The sequence below is a fragment of the Pristis pectinata genome, chromosome 6, assembly GCF_009764475.1.
Source record: "Pristis pectinata isolate sPriPec2 chromosome 6, sPriPec2.1.pri, whole genome shotgun sequence".
Classification (NCBI taxonomy): Eukaryota; Metazoa; Chordata; class Chondrichthyes; order Rhinopristiformes; family Pristidae; genus Pristis; species Pristis pectinata.
Window position 1 is genome coordinate 24750770 of NC_067410.1, and position 18330 is coordinate 24769099.

At 39.1% G+C, this 18330-nt stretch overlaps 1 protein-coding gene across 12 annotated transcripts in view; it reads right to left on the minus strand.

The window, feature by feature from the left end:
* LOC127571453 (ERC protein 2) overlaps nt 1-18330 on the minus strand; it is a 629628-nt gene that overhangs the window by 423017 nt on the left and 188281 nt on the right. For all 12 annotated transcript variants that reach the window (XM_052017829.1, XM_052017828.1, XM_052017827.1 and 9 more), the window contains one exon: nt 7066-7233. In XM_052017829.1, coding sequence (XP_051873789.1) covers nt 7066-7233 — 168 coding nt within the window. The remainder of the gene's footprint in view (nt 1-7065; nt 7234-18330) is intronic.

The window sequence follows — 18330 nt, forward strand, 5'->3', positions numbered from 1 at the left end:
GGGAGAGAGAGGGGGGGAGAGAGAGGGGGGGAGAGAGAGGGGGGGAGAGAGAGGGGGGGAGAGAGAGGGGGGGAGAGAGAGGGGGGGAGAGAGAGGGGGGGAGAGAGAGGGGGGGAGAGAGAGGGGGGGAGAGAGAGGGGGGGAGAGAGAGGGGGGAGAGAGAGGGGGGGAGAGAGAGGGGGGGAGAGAGAGGGGGGGAGAGAGAGGGGGGGAGAGAGAGGGGGGGAGAGAGAGGGGGGGAGAGAGAGGGGGGAGAGAGGGGGGGGAGAGAGAGGACAGGAAAATGTGAGGAATTGACAGTCACCAATGTGATCCGTTTTAGTCAAAGCGAGGTCCCAGAGGACCTGGAGAATAGCCAATGTTGTTCTTCTGTTTATGAAGGGCAATAAAGACAATCCAGTGAGCCTTATATCTGTGGTAGGGAAATTACTGGAGAAGAATCTTAGAGATAGGATCTACTCACATCTGGAAAAGCACTGATTTGTTAGGGATAGTCATCATGGCTTTGTGTGGGGCAGGTCATGATTGAGTTTTTTTGAGAAGGTGAAGATGATGATTCATAAGTGTAGGACACTGGATGTTGTATATATAGACTTTACATTGACGTGGTCCCTCGGGGTAAACTAATCCAGAAGATTAAGGCACATGGGATCCATGAACACTTTACAGATTGGATTCAAAATTGGCTTGGCCATAGAAGGTAGGGGGTAGTGATGGAGTGGTGTTATTTTGACTGGAAGTCTGTAACCAGTGGTGTTCCGCAAGGATCAGTGCTGAGACCTCTGTTCTTTGTGATATATGTAAATGATTTAAATGATAATATTGGTGGGCTGATAAGTAAGTTTGCAGATGACACAAAAATTGGTAGTTGTAGATAGTGAGGAAGGATGTCAAAGGATTCAGCAGCATGCAGATCAGTTGGAAATGTGAGCAGAGAAATGGCAGATGAAGTTTAATCTGGACAAGTGTGAGGTATTGCACTTTGCGATGTCAAATGCTGGAGGAAAATATGCAGTAAATGGCAGGAGCAATTGACGTACAGAGGGATCTTAGGGTGCAAGTCCATGGCACCCTGAAAGTGGCAACACAAGTAGATAGGATGGTAAAAAGACATATGGGATACATGCCTTCCTTGGTCAGGGTGTTGAGTATAAAAGTTGGGAAGTCATGTTGCAGCTGTATAAAAGTTTGTCTAGACCACATTTGCAGTATTATGTGCAGTTCTGGTTGTCACACTATAGGAAGGATGTGGAGGCTTTGGAGAAGGTACAGAAGAGGTTCACCAGGATGTTGCATGGATTAAAGTGCATTAGCCATGAGGAGAGGTTGGACAAACTTGGTCTGATTTCCCTGGAGTGCTGAAGGCTGAGCTGATAGAAGTATATTAGATTAAAAGAGACATAGATAGGGTAGATAGTCAGAGCCTTTTCCCCCAGGGTGGAAATGTCAAATATAAGAGGGCATAACTTTAAGTTGAGAGGGGGAAAGTTTAAAGATTTATGAGGCAAGTTTTTTTGTTTTTCTTTTACAAAGATAGTAGTAGTGCCTGGGTAAGTGGTGGACAAATGAATAGGCAGGGAATGGAGGGATATAGACCAGCTTAAGTCACCATGGTCAGCACGGGCATCATGGGTCGAAGGGCCTGCTTCTGTGCTGTACTGTCCTTTGTTCTAAATGAGAGTTGAAAGGATCACTTGCGTTTTAATTCCCATTCAGTGCCCTCGTCACTGAGTTAAACAATTAAGTTTCCCTCTAAATACACAAAGGAACAAAACGTCAAATGTTTGTCTGAACACTTCAGTAAAGCAGATCATGAACTTTGACTGAATAAATAACTATCTTTTAAAGCAGGCTTCCAATGCTGTATAGTCTGCATCAAATAGGACATTTTGATATCTATTATTCATTTTTGTATGAAGCAGGATATTTGCTGATGTTTGTTCTATCTTTAGATGGTTATGGCAATCCAGTCACTTGGAAAATAGATTGAGGGTTGGTGTAAAAGAATCATCATTCAATATGAGCTGGAGCAAATTAAGAAGCAAAATGTCTAATAAAATGGAAATGACAATGAGGTAGAAGAACACAGGTGGCATATAGTGAAAAAAATTTCAATGATTATTAATTAATGCACATTGAGGTATTTACTTTCATAACAAATGAAATGTGAAAATGGGAAAAGAAAAAATATTTTTAAAGACAAATTCCCAAAAAATGCAAAACCCAAAATTCAACCTTTCAGTTAAGCAAAATATGCTTCTTCAGTAAATTCTCATCATAAAAAGCATGTCACAACTTAATTCATTGACTGTACATCAAACCAACAGAAAAATAATTTGGTCATATTTTTACACTTAGAATTTCATAAATGGGCTTATTTTATCAATGCAAAGATATATATAAAAAATGGAAGCCCACAGGAAATGTCTATTAGCTCGTGAAAAATATTTTGGAAGGAGTCTGTATTCCAAAATTTACGTACAACACAAAAGTGAGTTTTACTGTGAACACAAAGGTAATTAAATATTCACAACTGCAAAGCTTTCTTGAGCTTCTCTTTTGGAATGGATAACACCAGTGTTTTTGCATCACTATTAATTTTAAATAACTCACTCATGACTAATGAAGTGAACAGTGAGATAAATTTAGATATATGTAATACACTGTTTTATATTCAGGATAGAGGAAGGAAGTAATTAAACTAAACATGCTCTGCTATGAAATCACGGGAAATAGCATTTAGCTGGAACAACTATCATGCAAAGAACAGATTTATGCCATCAGGAACAAAAGATCACATTATACCCACATGGAGAAGGTCACATAGATAGCAGTAGAACCACAGGTGCTCAGAAAAATCATTACATATCCTAAATTGGAAACAGATAGTTGTATCTCATGATTTTTTAAGCTGTCTCTCCTAGTGCATACGACTAAGTGGACATCAAAGTAATGAAAAATTAACCTAATTAAGTGTTTGACAACACATATTCCCCATTTAGTTTTGTGCAATGCAAAAAATAGGAAATATGTCCCTCACTTTTACACAAGTGTTCTCATTGTGTCTTATACTATATTTGTGTTTGATTTTATCTTCTGCTTTACAATTAGGGTAGTTTTATATAATACAGGTGAAACAGGAATAAAGTTGTTCCATTATTTATCTTAATTTTCAATACTAAGAATATTTGGTTGAATACTGTCAATCTTGAATTGGGGGTGGCACAGAGGCACAGCTGTTAGCCCACCGCTCCGGTTTCAATCTTGACCTCAAGGCTATCTGTATGGAGTTTGCAAATGACCATGTAGGTTTTCTCTCACATCCCAAATCTGTGCAGAGTGGTAGGTTAAATTGTCACTGTAAATTGTCCTTAGTGTATAGGTAAATGGTAGAATCAGGTAGGAAGTGAGGGGAATGTGGGAAAAATAAAAGTGAGATTGGTATTGGATTAGTGTAAATGAAAGCTTGATAGCTGGCACGGACCTGGTGGGCTGAAGGACCCATTTCCACATTGTTTGACTCCACAATGCTAACTTTGGATCACAAACAAAGCATTTGAATCCAAATATCCTGAGCACTGCAAGAGCTGAAATAAGCAAGAGAGAATTCATTTTAAAGACTAAAGGCAGAATGGTTTCCATCAAATCTGTAACACTAAAAGAGGCCATTCAGGTCATGGTCTACACCAGTATTTATACTCAAGATAAACTTCCCCTTGTTTCCATGTATGTCTTCCTACCCTGTTCCCTTAAACCTCTAAACTTTCCCTAAGCAGGCATCAACTCCTCCTTCCCTCCTTAGCTTCCTTAAACCACTCCATATTCCACAATATCAGTTCAGTTTACATAAATAAATACCTTCCAAGTAATCTCATTTGTTAACGACTACCTTTTATGTACTTCATGAAGTTATTTAGACCCTCATTTCTCTCTCACTACATTCATCCTACTTCAATTCTTCATACTTTTCAAGACTCTCTCTATATTTCACACAGACTTGACTTTTGCAGAAGCCAGTAAGTCAAGCCTACATAATTCATCCAGAATTCAGCTCAATTCAGGTAAAATTTGTGGTTCTTTTTGCATTTGCTCAAGTACATCAGTATATTTTTTTAAATCTGGAGACCAGAACTGCAGAGGCTTCAAAGTTCTATGAAAATATAATTCTATTCCCTCTGAAATCAATTGCAATAATTTGTATTTTTGTTGAATGACTTTCAGCAAATTTACTTTTCCATATTCTCATTTGCTTTGTTTCACCATCCCTTTTTTTCTTCCAGAGAATAAGCAGTATCTTTATTCATTCTAAAAATTAACCACTTCATTATTTTGGATATCATGTGCCATTTAATTATGCGCTCCAGCAAGCCTACTTATGTTGTCATGCAATTGTGGTGTAGTTCTCCACATTATTGGCTGTGCATCCACATCTGGTATCATCTACAAACTTCAACACCACATCTTCAATTTCTGTATCCAATTCTTTTACTTGGACCATCTTGGCGTCATCCTTCAATCCATTGTACTACATTTTCCCACTTCCACACACATTGCTATGAATTCTCACATGGCACCTTATTAGAGACCTTCTGAAAGCCACAAAATTGTGACTACATGGCTTTTGAATTCTCTGCAGAATTCATAGAAGAAACAACTCAAAAGTTGAGAACATAATTAAAAATGTCAGATTTAATCAGTATCTAGGCATTTTGAGAGCAAATCTTTGAGTGAAGATACCACTACCTTCCAAATCACTGTCTTTACAATAACTGTTCCATAATTCCCTGGATTATTTCTGTCTCTTTTTGTGAAGAAAAAGGAAACTCTTTGCCATTCAGTTGATGTATTTTTTTGTTTGAATGTTTTAATACAGATAAGAGTGCTTTTCAGTATCCAAAGATGCAATCATCAAAACCAGGCTCTTCTCCATATATTTGATTATTTTGACCGTTTAAATCAAATCTATACATTTCAACAGATGTAACATCCTGTTTAATTTCTTCCCTGTTGTCATTTTCTCTTTAGTTGCTTCTTCAAACAAAAAACTGAGGCAATGTATGTATTCAATATTCTTGCCTTTTCAGTAATATCTCGTGAGTTTATGTTAGTCATCCTTTGATTGCCCTATCCCTACCTTAACCTTGCAATTTATGTGCTTATGGAATGTTTTACCATTTTTATATTCATTGGTATTTTCATATTCCCTGTTGGCCTTTCTAATTGTTTGTTTAACTTAGAGCCAAAGCTCATCATGTTCCCTTGTGTCATCCTCGCCTTTATTATTTATGCTATTTATGTTGGCCTTTTCTTTAGAACCTAGGAGATCAGAAAAGGGGAGCTTTCCAGAAACTATTTTACTGTTGTATGGAGTTTTTAAGTTTATAAATACTACACAAGGACAAGGGACATAAAATACAAACAATGTTTATACATATTTAATCTGAGCTCCATTATTTGGAAAGGCTCTTGTGGGCCTTAGCTATTGACTAATGAAATCACGGTGAGAAAAAGAGGATTGACCCATAAGAATCATATGCTCAGGGGGACTAAGGAATGTGAAAGATTTATAGCTGATTTATTTCCAATAATTGATCCAGCAGGAGAGAAAACAGATGATGGTGGTGATGATAACTTCAAGTTTCATCATAAAGAGCAGGCTGACGAAATGAGAGTAGAAGGAAGAACCAAGGGCCAGGGACTATGTCATATTAAAGAGAGATTGGACGAAAGACAGGAGGTTTCAGAGCAGGAAAGCAAGGGAAGTGTTATTCAGCAAGGGAATGTCTTTGAAAAGTAAAAGCGAATTAGTAAGGCATGGGGAAAGCTGTGACAAAGAGAAAGGAAATTCAATGTAGGAGGAAAATCAATGCACAATAAGCAGACAGGTATTTTGTTGCAGTGATTTGTTTAATACTGTTAGAGATGTAAATATATGTGGAAGAGTGAAAATTAGTAGGAATTAGACAAAGAAATGGTGTTGTAAAGTTGGGAAATTGAACGAAAGTTACTAATGACTAGTTAATACAGAAGAGGCATTGTTAACTAAGACATTCTATGATTCTAGGTAAATAGATAATTTGATGAGCAAACTGATGCTTACTAAATAGAATTAGACATAACTAATACTGTTTTGGAATAAACTAAATTGATGCAAGAAAGATTGACTGCAAAAAAGCAGCATGTTTTTACTAGATTTAGAAAGTATGCCTCAGGTAAACAAAGTCTTAATAAATGGTGCTAATTCTCAAATAGATAAACAGAGCCTGAATAGTCAAATTGAACAATGAGCACAAGAGTACTGCCAATCAAAGAAATCAGATGTAAGTACACTAAAAAAGGATCAGAATTAACATTTGATAAAGTACAATAAGATGCACAAGATAAGAAATATGTAAATATAATATTTCTGTACAATGACTGACCTGAAGATTGTCCTACTTCAAGCTGGTAAACCCATTATAGAATTAAAGCAACAGACCATTTTATTATAACCCAATACATAAGGATAACAACAGCCTATTATTTTTGTGTAGTTTAAGGTAGTAGTTAGAATATCATCCATTATATAGCTACGGAACTCAGACCATTGGATACATAATGATTACAATCAGCATTTGTAAACTCAAACCTAATTTCCTTTTGCACTGTGTAAAAAGAAACCCCAAGTATCATACAAGATGTTCCACATGGCAACTTCGAAAGGAAATAAATCCACAGCTCCCAAAGGCAGTTCTGCCTTAAAATGTTATTTTATTTCTCTCAAAAGCTGTCAGATTAGTGGAGGAGGATTCATTGCAAGTGACAAATGTAGGACTGATGACAGAATTGCCTCTTCACTGAACGACTGCACTTGGGAAACTTCAGTCACTGCAAAAAGCAGCTTTGATAATCTGATCACTTCTCATTTTAGATCTTTTGAATGTTCTTAGTGCTGGGGCTGAAAGGCTATTTCCCTGGCCAAACGAGAAAAAATACGTACAACATACAGCAAGAGCAATAAATGTTCTACCTGCAAAGTGGAAAAAAAAACATTTATTTCCTGAGTTTTTATTTTTCAAGGCCTACCTTTTTCTGGAGGACATTGATCTTTCTCTCTTTCACTTCTAGCATATCTTTCATATCACGTATTTCTCCTGCAAGTGTTCCTTTTTCCTCTGTAAGATCTTGAAGTTGTTTTGTCTTTTTGTTAAGGAAGCTTTCCTTTTCCTCAAGTCGCAGCCTTAATGCATCCACCTGGGAAAAAATACATGCATCAAGTTCAGATATAAACCTATCAAATTTTTGGTGGTCTTGCAAAGAAGTTTATTATTTTGGCAAAAGACAACAGTTACTTGTGCTTTAGTTGCACTAAAAATTTTATCCTGCATTAATCGAAGATGAATGCAATTACAATAACCTTATATTGTACTGTGATTGAGTTACAAAGATTAAATAGAAATTGCGAATGTAGAAGCACACTGGTTGGTTCATCCAGTTCCTGTTTTTTTTATCCTCCTTAAATTAGTGCTCCTATTTCCAGATGCTTCCTAATGCCCAATATTCTTTATCTCAATTCTGTTACTATATATTTAATCTGTTCTTAAACATTGACATTTCCTCCATACTAACTCATGTGGTGCTTTCCACAGACCTGCAATCATCTTTGGGAAAGGTTTCACTTATTCACTTTTCTTAATCCCTTTCATTTAATCTTGTATCTTCTTGTTGTGACAGCAGTTTATTGTATTAATATCTTTAATAAGGGAAATATCCTGAGGTACTTCAGAGGAATATTTTCAAACAAGACTTGACACCAAGCCACACTAAAAGATATCACTGCAGATAAAAGAGCATGTTTTGAAGGCAGAAAGAGAGGCATAGAGGTAGAAAAAAATTAAGAAGGAATTTGAACTCAAGGCCCCTTTTACTGAAGACAAAACCATGGTGGAGCTTTTAAATCTGGAAATAATTGAGAAACCTGTATTGCAGAAGCTTCAATATCCCAGGTAATAGCAAAGGTGGGTAAGATTATAGAGGTAGAGAGTTATGAGGCCACAGAGGAATCTGAAAACAGCCTGCCCCATGGCTGTGCCAGAAAACTGGGTGTCTCGAACCTGATATGATTCATCATCTTCCCACAGAAATGAATTGCTCATGACTCAGTGTGGAGAGGCCAAGGAGAGAGTGCAGCCACTCAACACTGAGAGGCGAGGCTCAGGGCTGGTCCCTGGCCAGTGAGTAGAGGTTGTTGCTGGGCTCCAGCTTGTTATCATAAAGATCTCTGGACTGTACAGCCAGAAAGAGAGAGTAGAAAGGGCTGCTTCCATCACATCCCACAGGTGGAGATGACAGAAAGCGTAGGCATCAACACACGGAGCAGCTGCTACCAGTTCCGAGCAATGGTCTCCATTCACCATGCCAGCCAGGAGCACCATCCAGCCCAACGTACAATGCTGAGTGGCTGCACAGCCCACCCAACAACTGGTCTCAAGGATAGCCTCTCTTCTAAGCCATGGGCAGTTCTTTGCTGAAGGAGTGCCAGTGGAGGACAGAGGTTCACTCCAGGTACAGACACAGTAGTGCAGTTAGTAATGCACCTCCCTATATATAATAATGTTATATTGACTCCTTTTAGCATAGATTCCATTGGTGCTCTTCTTAAAGGAAATACAATCTGAACACTGAGTGAGATATTGGTGTATTGTACTATGTTGAAAATGTCACATAAATGCACTTCAACTTCGCACCAAATATTGTTTTAATTGTTTATAGATGCTAAATATTCAATATGCACATCTTTTGCCTTACGCTGTATTTACCACTACATGTCGACAATCTGATATTCACCTTCAACTTTTGAGCCTAAAATAGTGATGACTATTTTCAAATCAGATTTATGCTCAGAACTGATTCCATGAAATATCCATTGTGTAGTCCCTCAGGTTTATATCGATAAGGCCATCTGAACATAATCCTTCACAAGCTTTTTGACTTACTATCTCTTGCAAGAGGTATATCCCTAAAAATTCACCCCTTTTGATTGCCATGTTCAGGCAGTCACCAGTTAGAAACCAAATGGCACTATTCATTCAATATCAATAAGGCTGATTCAGGCCAGTTGTTTCAAAGGGATTCCAGAAAGCAAGGACAAATGTCACTTAAACACGAAGAAAACATTGCCAAAACAAAAATTGCTCTCAGTTTTGTCAGTCAGTATCTGGCTTCTAATTGGTCTAGCAATAGGGACCAGTGAAAATGTGTGATTTACAGGTGAAAGTACTGAGGAGGCTCAAACAACAATCATATAGTTTTCTAATTTATTGAAAATTGCCTTTGAATTGATTGCAAAGTCCTGGAAATTACAAGATATTGAAGGTTCAGATATCTCTTTCAGTATTTTTCCAGTAACTTGTAGTCACCAGCACTTGCACCTTTTTGTGCAAATATATTTTTCACGTGAGATTAAATAAAAGTGGAATAGAAACCTTTGTTTTCAATGCTTCAATTTACAACATAAAATGTTACAGGTCATAGGGCAATTTTTAGGACCCAACTTAGTCTGCTATTCGTTTCTGTATCTTAAGTATTTGGCAGTTCCCACGGAAACATTATCATTTAAATACTGACTACAAAGGACAGTTAGAACAGCCTTTTCAAATAAAAGATGCTACCAATGACAAGTTAGATGAAGTTATCTTGCCTCACTAAATCCCAGAAATGAGTTATTTGGCAGTCTACAAACATTCTTTGCTAAATTTAACAAAGGTATTGGCCTCAGTGAAACAAAATCAACCAGCTAAGATCCACTGGCAACAAGTGACAGTAATAACATATTGGCATCCCAATACTCAAACTTAAATGTCTATTCATACCAAGGTACATGAAAGCTGCCAAGTTGAAACTCAAGTTGCTCCAATACATGCACAGTGTCATCCACCTAATACTAATCCCTTTCCTTCCATTCATTCTCTCCAGTGAGCTCAGTTACAATATACAGAAATTCAATAGCATTACTACAACACAGCAGAGTCCATGAAAAGGGTCATGGCTGTACATGCCTAAATGTGGAACAATTTAGTTGAAACAATCAATCATTTGCTTTTACCATTAAGACTGCTTAAAATAACTATCACAGCAACAATGTCAACCTGTGGCTTGATACTGCATTTAAAACAGTTTGAACTATTTAGTTCAACCATTATGTTTGAACTATTAAGAAAAAAAAATCTGACATTTTGGTTTGGAGAAACCTTCTGATAAGAGCTTAAGAACAGAAGAAAATAGAAGCAGGAGTAGGCCAGGTGGTCTCTCAAGCCTATCCCACCATTCAATACAATCATTCCTTGTCTGCTCCAGGCCTCATCTCCTCTTCTGTGCCAGTTTCCCACAGCTTTGAATTCCCCGAGCTTTCAAAAAAATTGTCTCCCTCCTCTCTAAATATTCCGAATGATGTAATGTTCACAACCCTCCGGAGAAGAGAATTCCAGGGATTCACCACCCTCTGCAAGAAGTTTCCATGCATCTCAGTTTTAAATCACTGCCCCCCATCTCATAACTATATCCCCTCATTTGAGTTCCTCCCACTACAGAAACATCTCAACATTTACCTTTAATGCTCCCTTAGGACTTCATATGTTTCAATAAGATCACCTTCATTCTTCTAAACTCCAAAGAATATTGGTATTGGTATAGGTTCATTATTGTCACTTGTACTTGTCTTGCATACCATTTGTACAGATCAATTCATTACACAGTGCATTGAGGTAGTACAGGGTAAAAACAATAACAGAACATAGAGTAAAGTGTCACAGCTACAGAGAAGTGCATTGCAGGTAGCCAATAAGGTGCAAGGTCATAACAAGGTAGATTGTGATGTCAAGAGTCCATCTCATCGTATGTTCAATAATCTTATCACAGTGGAATAGAAGCTGTCCTTGAGCCTGGTGGTATGTGCCCTCAGGCTCCTGAATCTTCTGCCTGATGGGAGAGGAGAGAATGACCCAGCTGGGTGGGGTCTTTGAATATACTGGCTGCTTCACCAAGGCAGCGAGAGGTATAGACAGAGTCCATGGAGGGGAGGCTGGTTTCCATGATGTGCTGGGCTACGTCCACAACTCTCTGCAGTTTCTTGCGGTCCTGGGCAGAGCAGTTGCCATACCAAGCCATGATGCATCCAGATAGGATGCTTTCCATGGTGCATCAATAAAAGTTGGTGAGTGCCAAAGGGGACATGCCAAATTTCTTTAGCCTCCTGAGGAAGGAGAGGTGCTGGTGAGCTTTCTTGGCCATGGCATCTACGTGGTTGGACCAGGACAGGCTATTGGTGATGTTCACTCCCAGGAACTTGAAGCTCCCAACCCTCTCAACCTCAGCACCATTCATCCATTGATGTAGACAGGTGCATGTACACCACCCCTTTCCTGAAGTCAATGACCAGCTCTTTTGATTTGCTAACATTGAGTGAAAGGTTGTTGTCAAGGCACCATGTCACTAAGCTCTCTATCTCCTTCCAGTACTCTGACTCATCATTATTTGAGATATGGCCTACGACAGTGGTATCATCTGTAAACTTGTAGATGGAGTTAGAGCAGAATCTGGCCAAGCAGTCATGAGTATATAGGGAGTAGAGTAGAGGGCTGTGGACGCAGCCTTGTGGGGCACCAGTGTTGAGAATAATCCTGCTGGAGGTATTGCTGCTTATCCTCACTGATTGCAGTCTGTTGGTCAGAAAATCAAGGATCCAGCTGCAGAGGGAGGTGTTGAGTCCCAGGTCTCAGAGTTTAGTGATGAGTTTGCTTGGAATTATAGTATTGAAGGCGGAGCTGTAGTCAATAAACAATAGTCTAAACGTAGGTGTCTTTACTGTCCAGATGCTCCAGAGATGAGTGTAGGGCTAGGGAGATGGTATTCACTGTAGACCTGTTTTGGCGGTAGGCGAATTACAGTGGGTCAAGGTTGTCTGGGAGGCTGGAGATAATGCACGCATAAAGCGTCTTGGCCTGAACATCAACCTTTCATTTACCTCCATAGGTGCTGCCTGACCTGCTGAGTTCCTCCAGCATTTTGTGTGTTGCTCCAGATTTCCAGCATCTGCAGTCTCTCTTGTGTCTCTATTCAAGAGTGGGACCAATAATATTCATACTACTATGAAGTGTCCTTCACTGAACAACAACTTTCTCTAAATTAATAACTTAATCACAGCAATATTTTAAGAGTCAAATTTGCACGGGAAGAGCAGCCAATTACTACCTTCATTTAATAATTGTACACTCAAAGTTTGCACACAAATTAATCAAGACAATTTAAATCAGTAGAAATTGATATCACTAATGATGACTGCAGCAGATGACTGCCCAACATACTAAAAGAAAGGAGGTCAAAATTTTGCAGAGGTAAAAAAGAAGTGTTTCATAGGATGGGATCCATGGTGAATTGGTAAGTTGGATACAAAATCGGCTTGGTCATAGAAGACAGAGATAGAAATGGAGGGATCTTTCTTATCCAGGAGCTCTGTGACCAGTGGTGCTCCACAAGGATCAGTGCTGGGATCTCTGTTGTATGATATATTACACACACACACACACACACACACACACATATGATCTGAATGAAAAATATAGGTGGTCTTATTAGTAAGTTTGCAGATGACACAGAAATTGGTGGAGTTGTGGATGGTGAGAAAGGTTGTCGAATGATACAGCAGGATATAGATCAGTTGGAAATTTGGACAGAGAAATAGCAGATGGAGTTTAATTGGACAATTGTGAGGTGTTGCATTTTGAGAGGTCAAATGCAAGAGGTGTTCAGTAAATGGCAGGATCCTTAGGAGCACTGATGTACAGAGGGAACTTGAGGTACAAGTCCATGGCTTCCTGAAATGGCAACACAAGCAGATTGCGTGGTTAAGGTGGCGTACAGCATGCTTACCTTCATCGGTCAGGGCATTGAGTATAAAAGTCAGGAAGTCATGTTGCAACTGTATAAAACTTCAGTTAGGCCATATTAAGAGTATTATGTGTAGTTCTGGTCACCACACTCTGGGAAAGATGTAGAGGCTTTGGAGAGGGTGCAGATGAGGTTTATCAGGAAATTGCCTAGATTAGGAGTATTAGCTATTAGGGGAGGTTGGGCAAACTTGATCTGCTTTTGGCTAGAGCATCATAGGCTGAGGGCCTTCCACACAGAAAGAGGTAGGTGTCTGGAACGCACTGCCAGGGGAAGTGGCTGAAGCAGATATGATAGTGATATTTAAGAGACATTTAAAAAGATACATGAAAAGGCATGGAATAGAGGAATACAGACAACATGCAGGCAGGTGGGATTAATTTAGATTGGCACCAAGGTCGGTGCAGACATGGTGGGCTGAAAGACCTGTTCCTGCACTGTACTATGTTCCATATTCATAGTCAGTGGAAGCAGAAAAGAAAAAAACAAGGAAGGAAAAACCAGTAAGTTTGGAGAAACCACCAGCCTCAGCTGATGTAAGTGCCACACGTAAAATATGACGACTAAATATAAATAACTTAAAATACTCTGCACTGCCAAAAATAAATCATATCATTGCGATTTTGCTCCCTTTCATCTTGAAAATCAAATTTCACTGTATACTGTCAAACAGATGCTTTGTCAAATTCTCTGGTAACACAATGCAGAGTAGTCATCTGGTGTTTATATTTTAATGATAGACTACATATATTGTGTACATGAATTGCAAACATGAGATATTATACATTTGTTCATGAGTGACACACCATTATGCCCAACCTCTTAAATTTCTCCTCGAAACTTGATCCAAACCTGCCAATATTGCTCTTTTTTCAGCAATAGAGCTAGTGGAGCCACTGCCTTAGAGCACCAATGATCCGCGTTCAATCCTGACCTCACGTGCTGACTGTGTGGAGTTTTCCCTGTTTTCCCTATGACCATATGGAATTCCTCAGCCTGCTCCAGATTCCTCCCACATCCCAAAAAAAGGTGGTTGGTTGATAGGTTAATTGGCCACTGTACATTGCCCCTCTTGTTTAGGTCAGTGGTAGATTCTGGGGGGAATTGATGAGAATGTGGGGGAACAAAAAAGGGATTAATGTAGGATTAATGTAAATGGGTGGTTGACGGTTGACATGGGCTCAGTGGGCTGAAAGGCCTGTTCCATGCTCTCTCTCTTGTTGACTCAATGCTCAGCTAAACTGATTTCTCCTTCACAAGATCTAGCCGAGTCATCCCAAGAGATAGCACCATAAGGTGGTAAAGGTAGCATTTGGGATGTCATGTTGTCAACTGTACGAGTTGTTTGTTTATTACACTCGCAGTATTATGCACATTTCTGATCATCCAGCTATAGGAAGAATATCATTAAGCTGGAAAGGGTGCAGAAAGATTCATGAGGATGTTATTGAGACTGGAGGGCTTGAGTTATAAGGAAAGGCTGGATAGGCTGGGACATTTTTCCCTGAAGCGTAGGAGGCTGAGAGGTGACTATATAGAAGTATATAAAATCATGAGGGGCTGATTAGGTGGATGGCCACAGTCTTTTTCCCCAGAGTTGGGGTGTCTAAAACTAGAGGAAATAGATTTAAGGTGAGAGGGGAAAGATATTAAAAGGGGCCTTAGGGGAATTTTTCTTCACACAGAGGGTGATGGGTGTACAGAACAAACTGCCAGAGGAAGCTGTAAAGGTGAGTACATTTACATTGTTTAAAAGACATTTAGACAGATACATGGATAGAAAAGGTTTAGAGGGACATGAGCCAAATGCAGGCAAGTGGGGCTAGCTTGGATAAACATCTTGGTCAGCATGGACAAGTTGGGCCAAAGGGCCTGTTTCCATGCTGTATATCGCTACAATGCTATGATTTCACTTATTCATCCGAGTCTGCCATAATTGGACATTTATATCTCAGACAAAAGAACAATAACTGGGAAATACAGGCTGGGGTGTTAAGTCGCTATACTGTGTTGTGCAGCACATCCAAGTACAGTCTTGCAACCATTGGACTTACAAGTGCACCACAATTTTTTAGTCGAAAGCTAATGTGCCAGAGACCTGGGTTCAGTCCTGACCTCAAGTGCAGTCTGTGTGGAACTTGCACCTTCTCCTTGTGACAACATGGGTTTCCTCCCAAAGGTGTGTGAGTTGGTAGGTTTACCACTGTAAATTGCTCCTTATGTGTAAGTGTGTGATAGAATTGGGGGGAAAATTGACGTGAGGAGAATTTAAAAAATGGGATTAATATAGGATTAGTATAAGTGGGCGGGGGGGGGGGGGGGGGGGGGGTTGTTGATGGTAGTCAAGGACTTAGTGTGCCAAAGGGCCTGTTTCCATGTTGTATCCTTCTTTGGCTCTAAAAGCTGATTATCAGAAGCAATAATTAATCTTCAACCTCCTTATCCTTTTGTAAAATGTTGCTCTATTATACAACTTCCTTCATCCCTCAGGATAAAGTTAAAATGAAAAATAAGATGGCATTACAAGTGTGTGAAAATAACTTGCACATTTGTGTTTTGTAAAGATTGTGATTTGCAACTAAGGCAAGTCTCATTAAGTGAACGCAAAAACTTGTTTTAAGCACCACAAATAATTGGAAGATAAATATTTTGTCACAAAAAAAACTTATATCTTGGGTAGGCCCCAGAAAAGGAATGCTACAACTAGCAACTTATAGGGCTGAAATGATTAAGAAAATATTTTAATGTTATCTTCTTACTGAAATTACATTTAATAACAACCTTAACAGAAGAATGTTGAAGCCACAAGCTGCTAATCTTATCAGCATGAACATCAATAGGTCTCAAGTCTAAAATGGCTACAAACAGAAATTCTCCTGTTCTCATTAACACTCACTGAACATTTCACCCTGCTAAACCCAGAAATCTTTGTAATCAACACTCAAGTACATTGTGTGTACAAAAAAATGTTTCATGCAAAGTACAAAGTAAAATCACAACACTTCCATTGTAAGTGGTGCCAACTTTTCAATCCCAAATTGATGTTGGTTACAAAAATTGTTTCATGATTTCAAAATTATGGCTCTACTCCCCAAAAAACATATCTTCGAATTCAAAGTGCAATTTATATGGTTATGTAATGTTTCGCTTCAATAAACGTCATCCTTTGGAGTCATTTATCATTATTATTCAAACTGAAAAGGAGAGTAAACAAACCTTGTTCCCAGTATACGGAGATTAGTTATTTTTAATCATCTGTCAATCTGAAAAATTCCCTGCTTCTTATACCTTCAATGCTACTTGAAATATTTAAACAAAATTTTGTTTTAATGGAACTAACAGCAACAGTTTAGCATGTTAGTTTAACAGAAGTCTACAGATGCCTTGAATGTTTACAGTTCTTTTGTCAGTTAATGTAACCCATTTAGAAACAGGAGATAAAGCATGTTTTATGGCTTGATATGGCTTTAATTCCATAAGTATTACTGGCCCTACTCATCAAATGAACAAGGGCCAAACTGTAAAATGTGCAACATTCCATTAAATGAGGATTTTGTAAAAAGATCAAGACTACAAACTTTCAGCCACAACCAGCCTGTTTTTAAATGAATTATTATCCACTTCTGTCTGATCCAAGCTGAAACTTCTTTGAGCAGCAAAGCAATGGACATGCAATCTCAGTCTATTAATCCTATTTTGTTAACGATTTTGACAGTGGCAATAGGGTACATCTAACTCCCCGACAAAGCAACTCTGTGAAATAGAAAGCAACATTGGTACTTCAAAACAGAGATCAATATTAGAGGAATCAAGGAATCAGGGGATAAGGAATCAGGGGATAAGGCAAGAAAATGGTGTTTGAGATAAAACTTTAGCCACTATCTGGTGAAGAGTGAAGCACGTTCCAGGGGATAAATGGCTCACCCCTGTTCTTATTTCTTATATTCTACGCTTGTGTAAAGTGGGAATCCTGAAGGTGATGTCAGTGGTATTTCACATCCTGCACTGCTTGGGGCTTGCACCATTGCAATCAAGAGAAATAACTTGAACTAACATGAATTTAAATTGTACATAAAATACCCTAAAAACTGTACACTTCAGTGCAGGTGATCTGAGTTTTTAAAATGGTGCAATACACTATAATTACTGCTCAGCAAACTATCTGGCCTAAAAAACTAACAATCTGTGTATATGGAGCAATTCAGGAATTCAGTGGATTGAGCAGCACCTGTGGGGAGGGGAGGGGGTGGGGGGAAGGAAATGTCAACGATCTGTATATATGGTTCCATCATATTAATGGTCCAGAATAAAAAGGATTTTCTTTTAATTTTAACATATTTCAAGTTCTACCCGAATAGTATGTGCATCATTCAACCATTACTTAGCATTCAGTATCATGCTAATCAACAACTGTATTTGCTTCCAGGATCACTGTCAGAATTCTTTAGCCAGGTTAGCTGGTCTACTACCATGATGGCACTAGGGATCTGGATGAATTGGTGCTTGACAGTAGCAGAATGCTACATTCTTTTTGGGAGCTTTCCTCACAGCCAGAAAAAGGCACCATGCTCCAGTGCAACCACAACTTCCCAATTTCCAGATCATGGCAGGAAAAGCCAATATAAATCCAAAGGAAAGAATTTCAATTTCTGTGAAGTAGCTTGATTTTACTTCACAGTGGTTCATGTATTTGTCTGAAAATTAATTACATTAAAAATGTGGTTACTCAGAACTATGCAAACTAGCAATCTCCAGTAACCAATATTTCAGTGGGAATGGGTGGACCAGAGGGACAGATAGGAGGGAATATACAGGTCGATGGAAGGGCAGTGATGAGAAGCTGGATGAGGGGCAGTGGTGCGGGAACTGCTGAGGCAAGACAGCGGCCAGGCTAATGGAGGGGCAGCAGCATCAAGGGAAAGGCTGGGTTGAGAGAGGGGCAATGGCAAGGGAGCAGCCAAACCAAGTCTTAATTACCAGCAAGTTTGATCAACTGACATCTGCCAAGTCCTGCCCCTGGTTAATAACCAAATTTTTACTCCAAGCCTAATGGTGATAGTCAATCCTGGTGTGAAAGCTTGTCAAAACACAGAAGTCACTTAAAACCTAGAAGTAAGACCTCCTATTTTTCACAAGTTTTGAAAGTCATGGCTGATTTTAAATAAGATTTAAATGGGACATGGCTGACATAGCCATGTAATGGGATTGCAAGTTTGGATTCAGAACTGGATTGCCCATAGAAGACAGAGAGTAGGGGTGGAAGGCTGTTATTCTGGTTGGAGGTCCGTGAACAGTGGTGTTCCGCAAGGATCGGTACTGGGACTTTTGTTGTTTGTGATATACCATATATCAATGACTTGGATGAAAATGTAGATGGGTGGATTAGCAAGTTTGCAGATGACACCA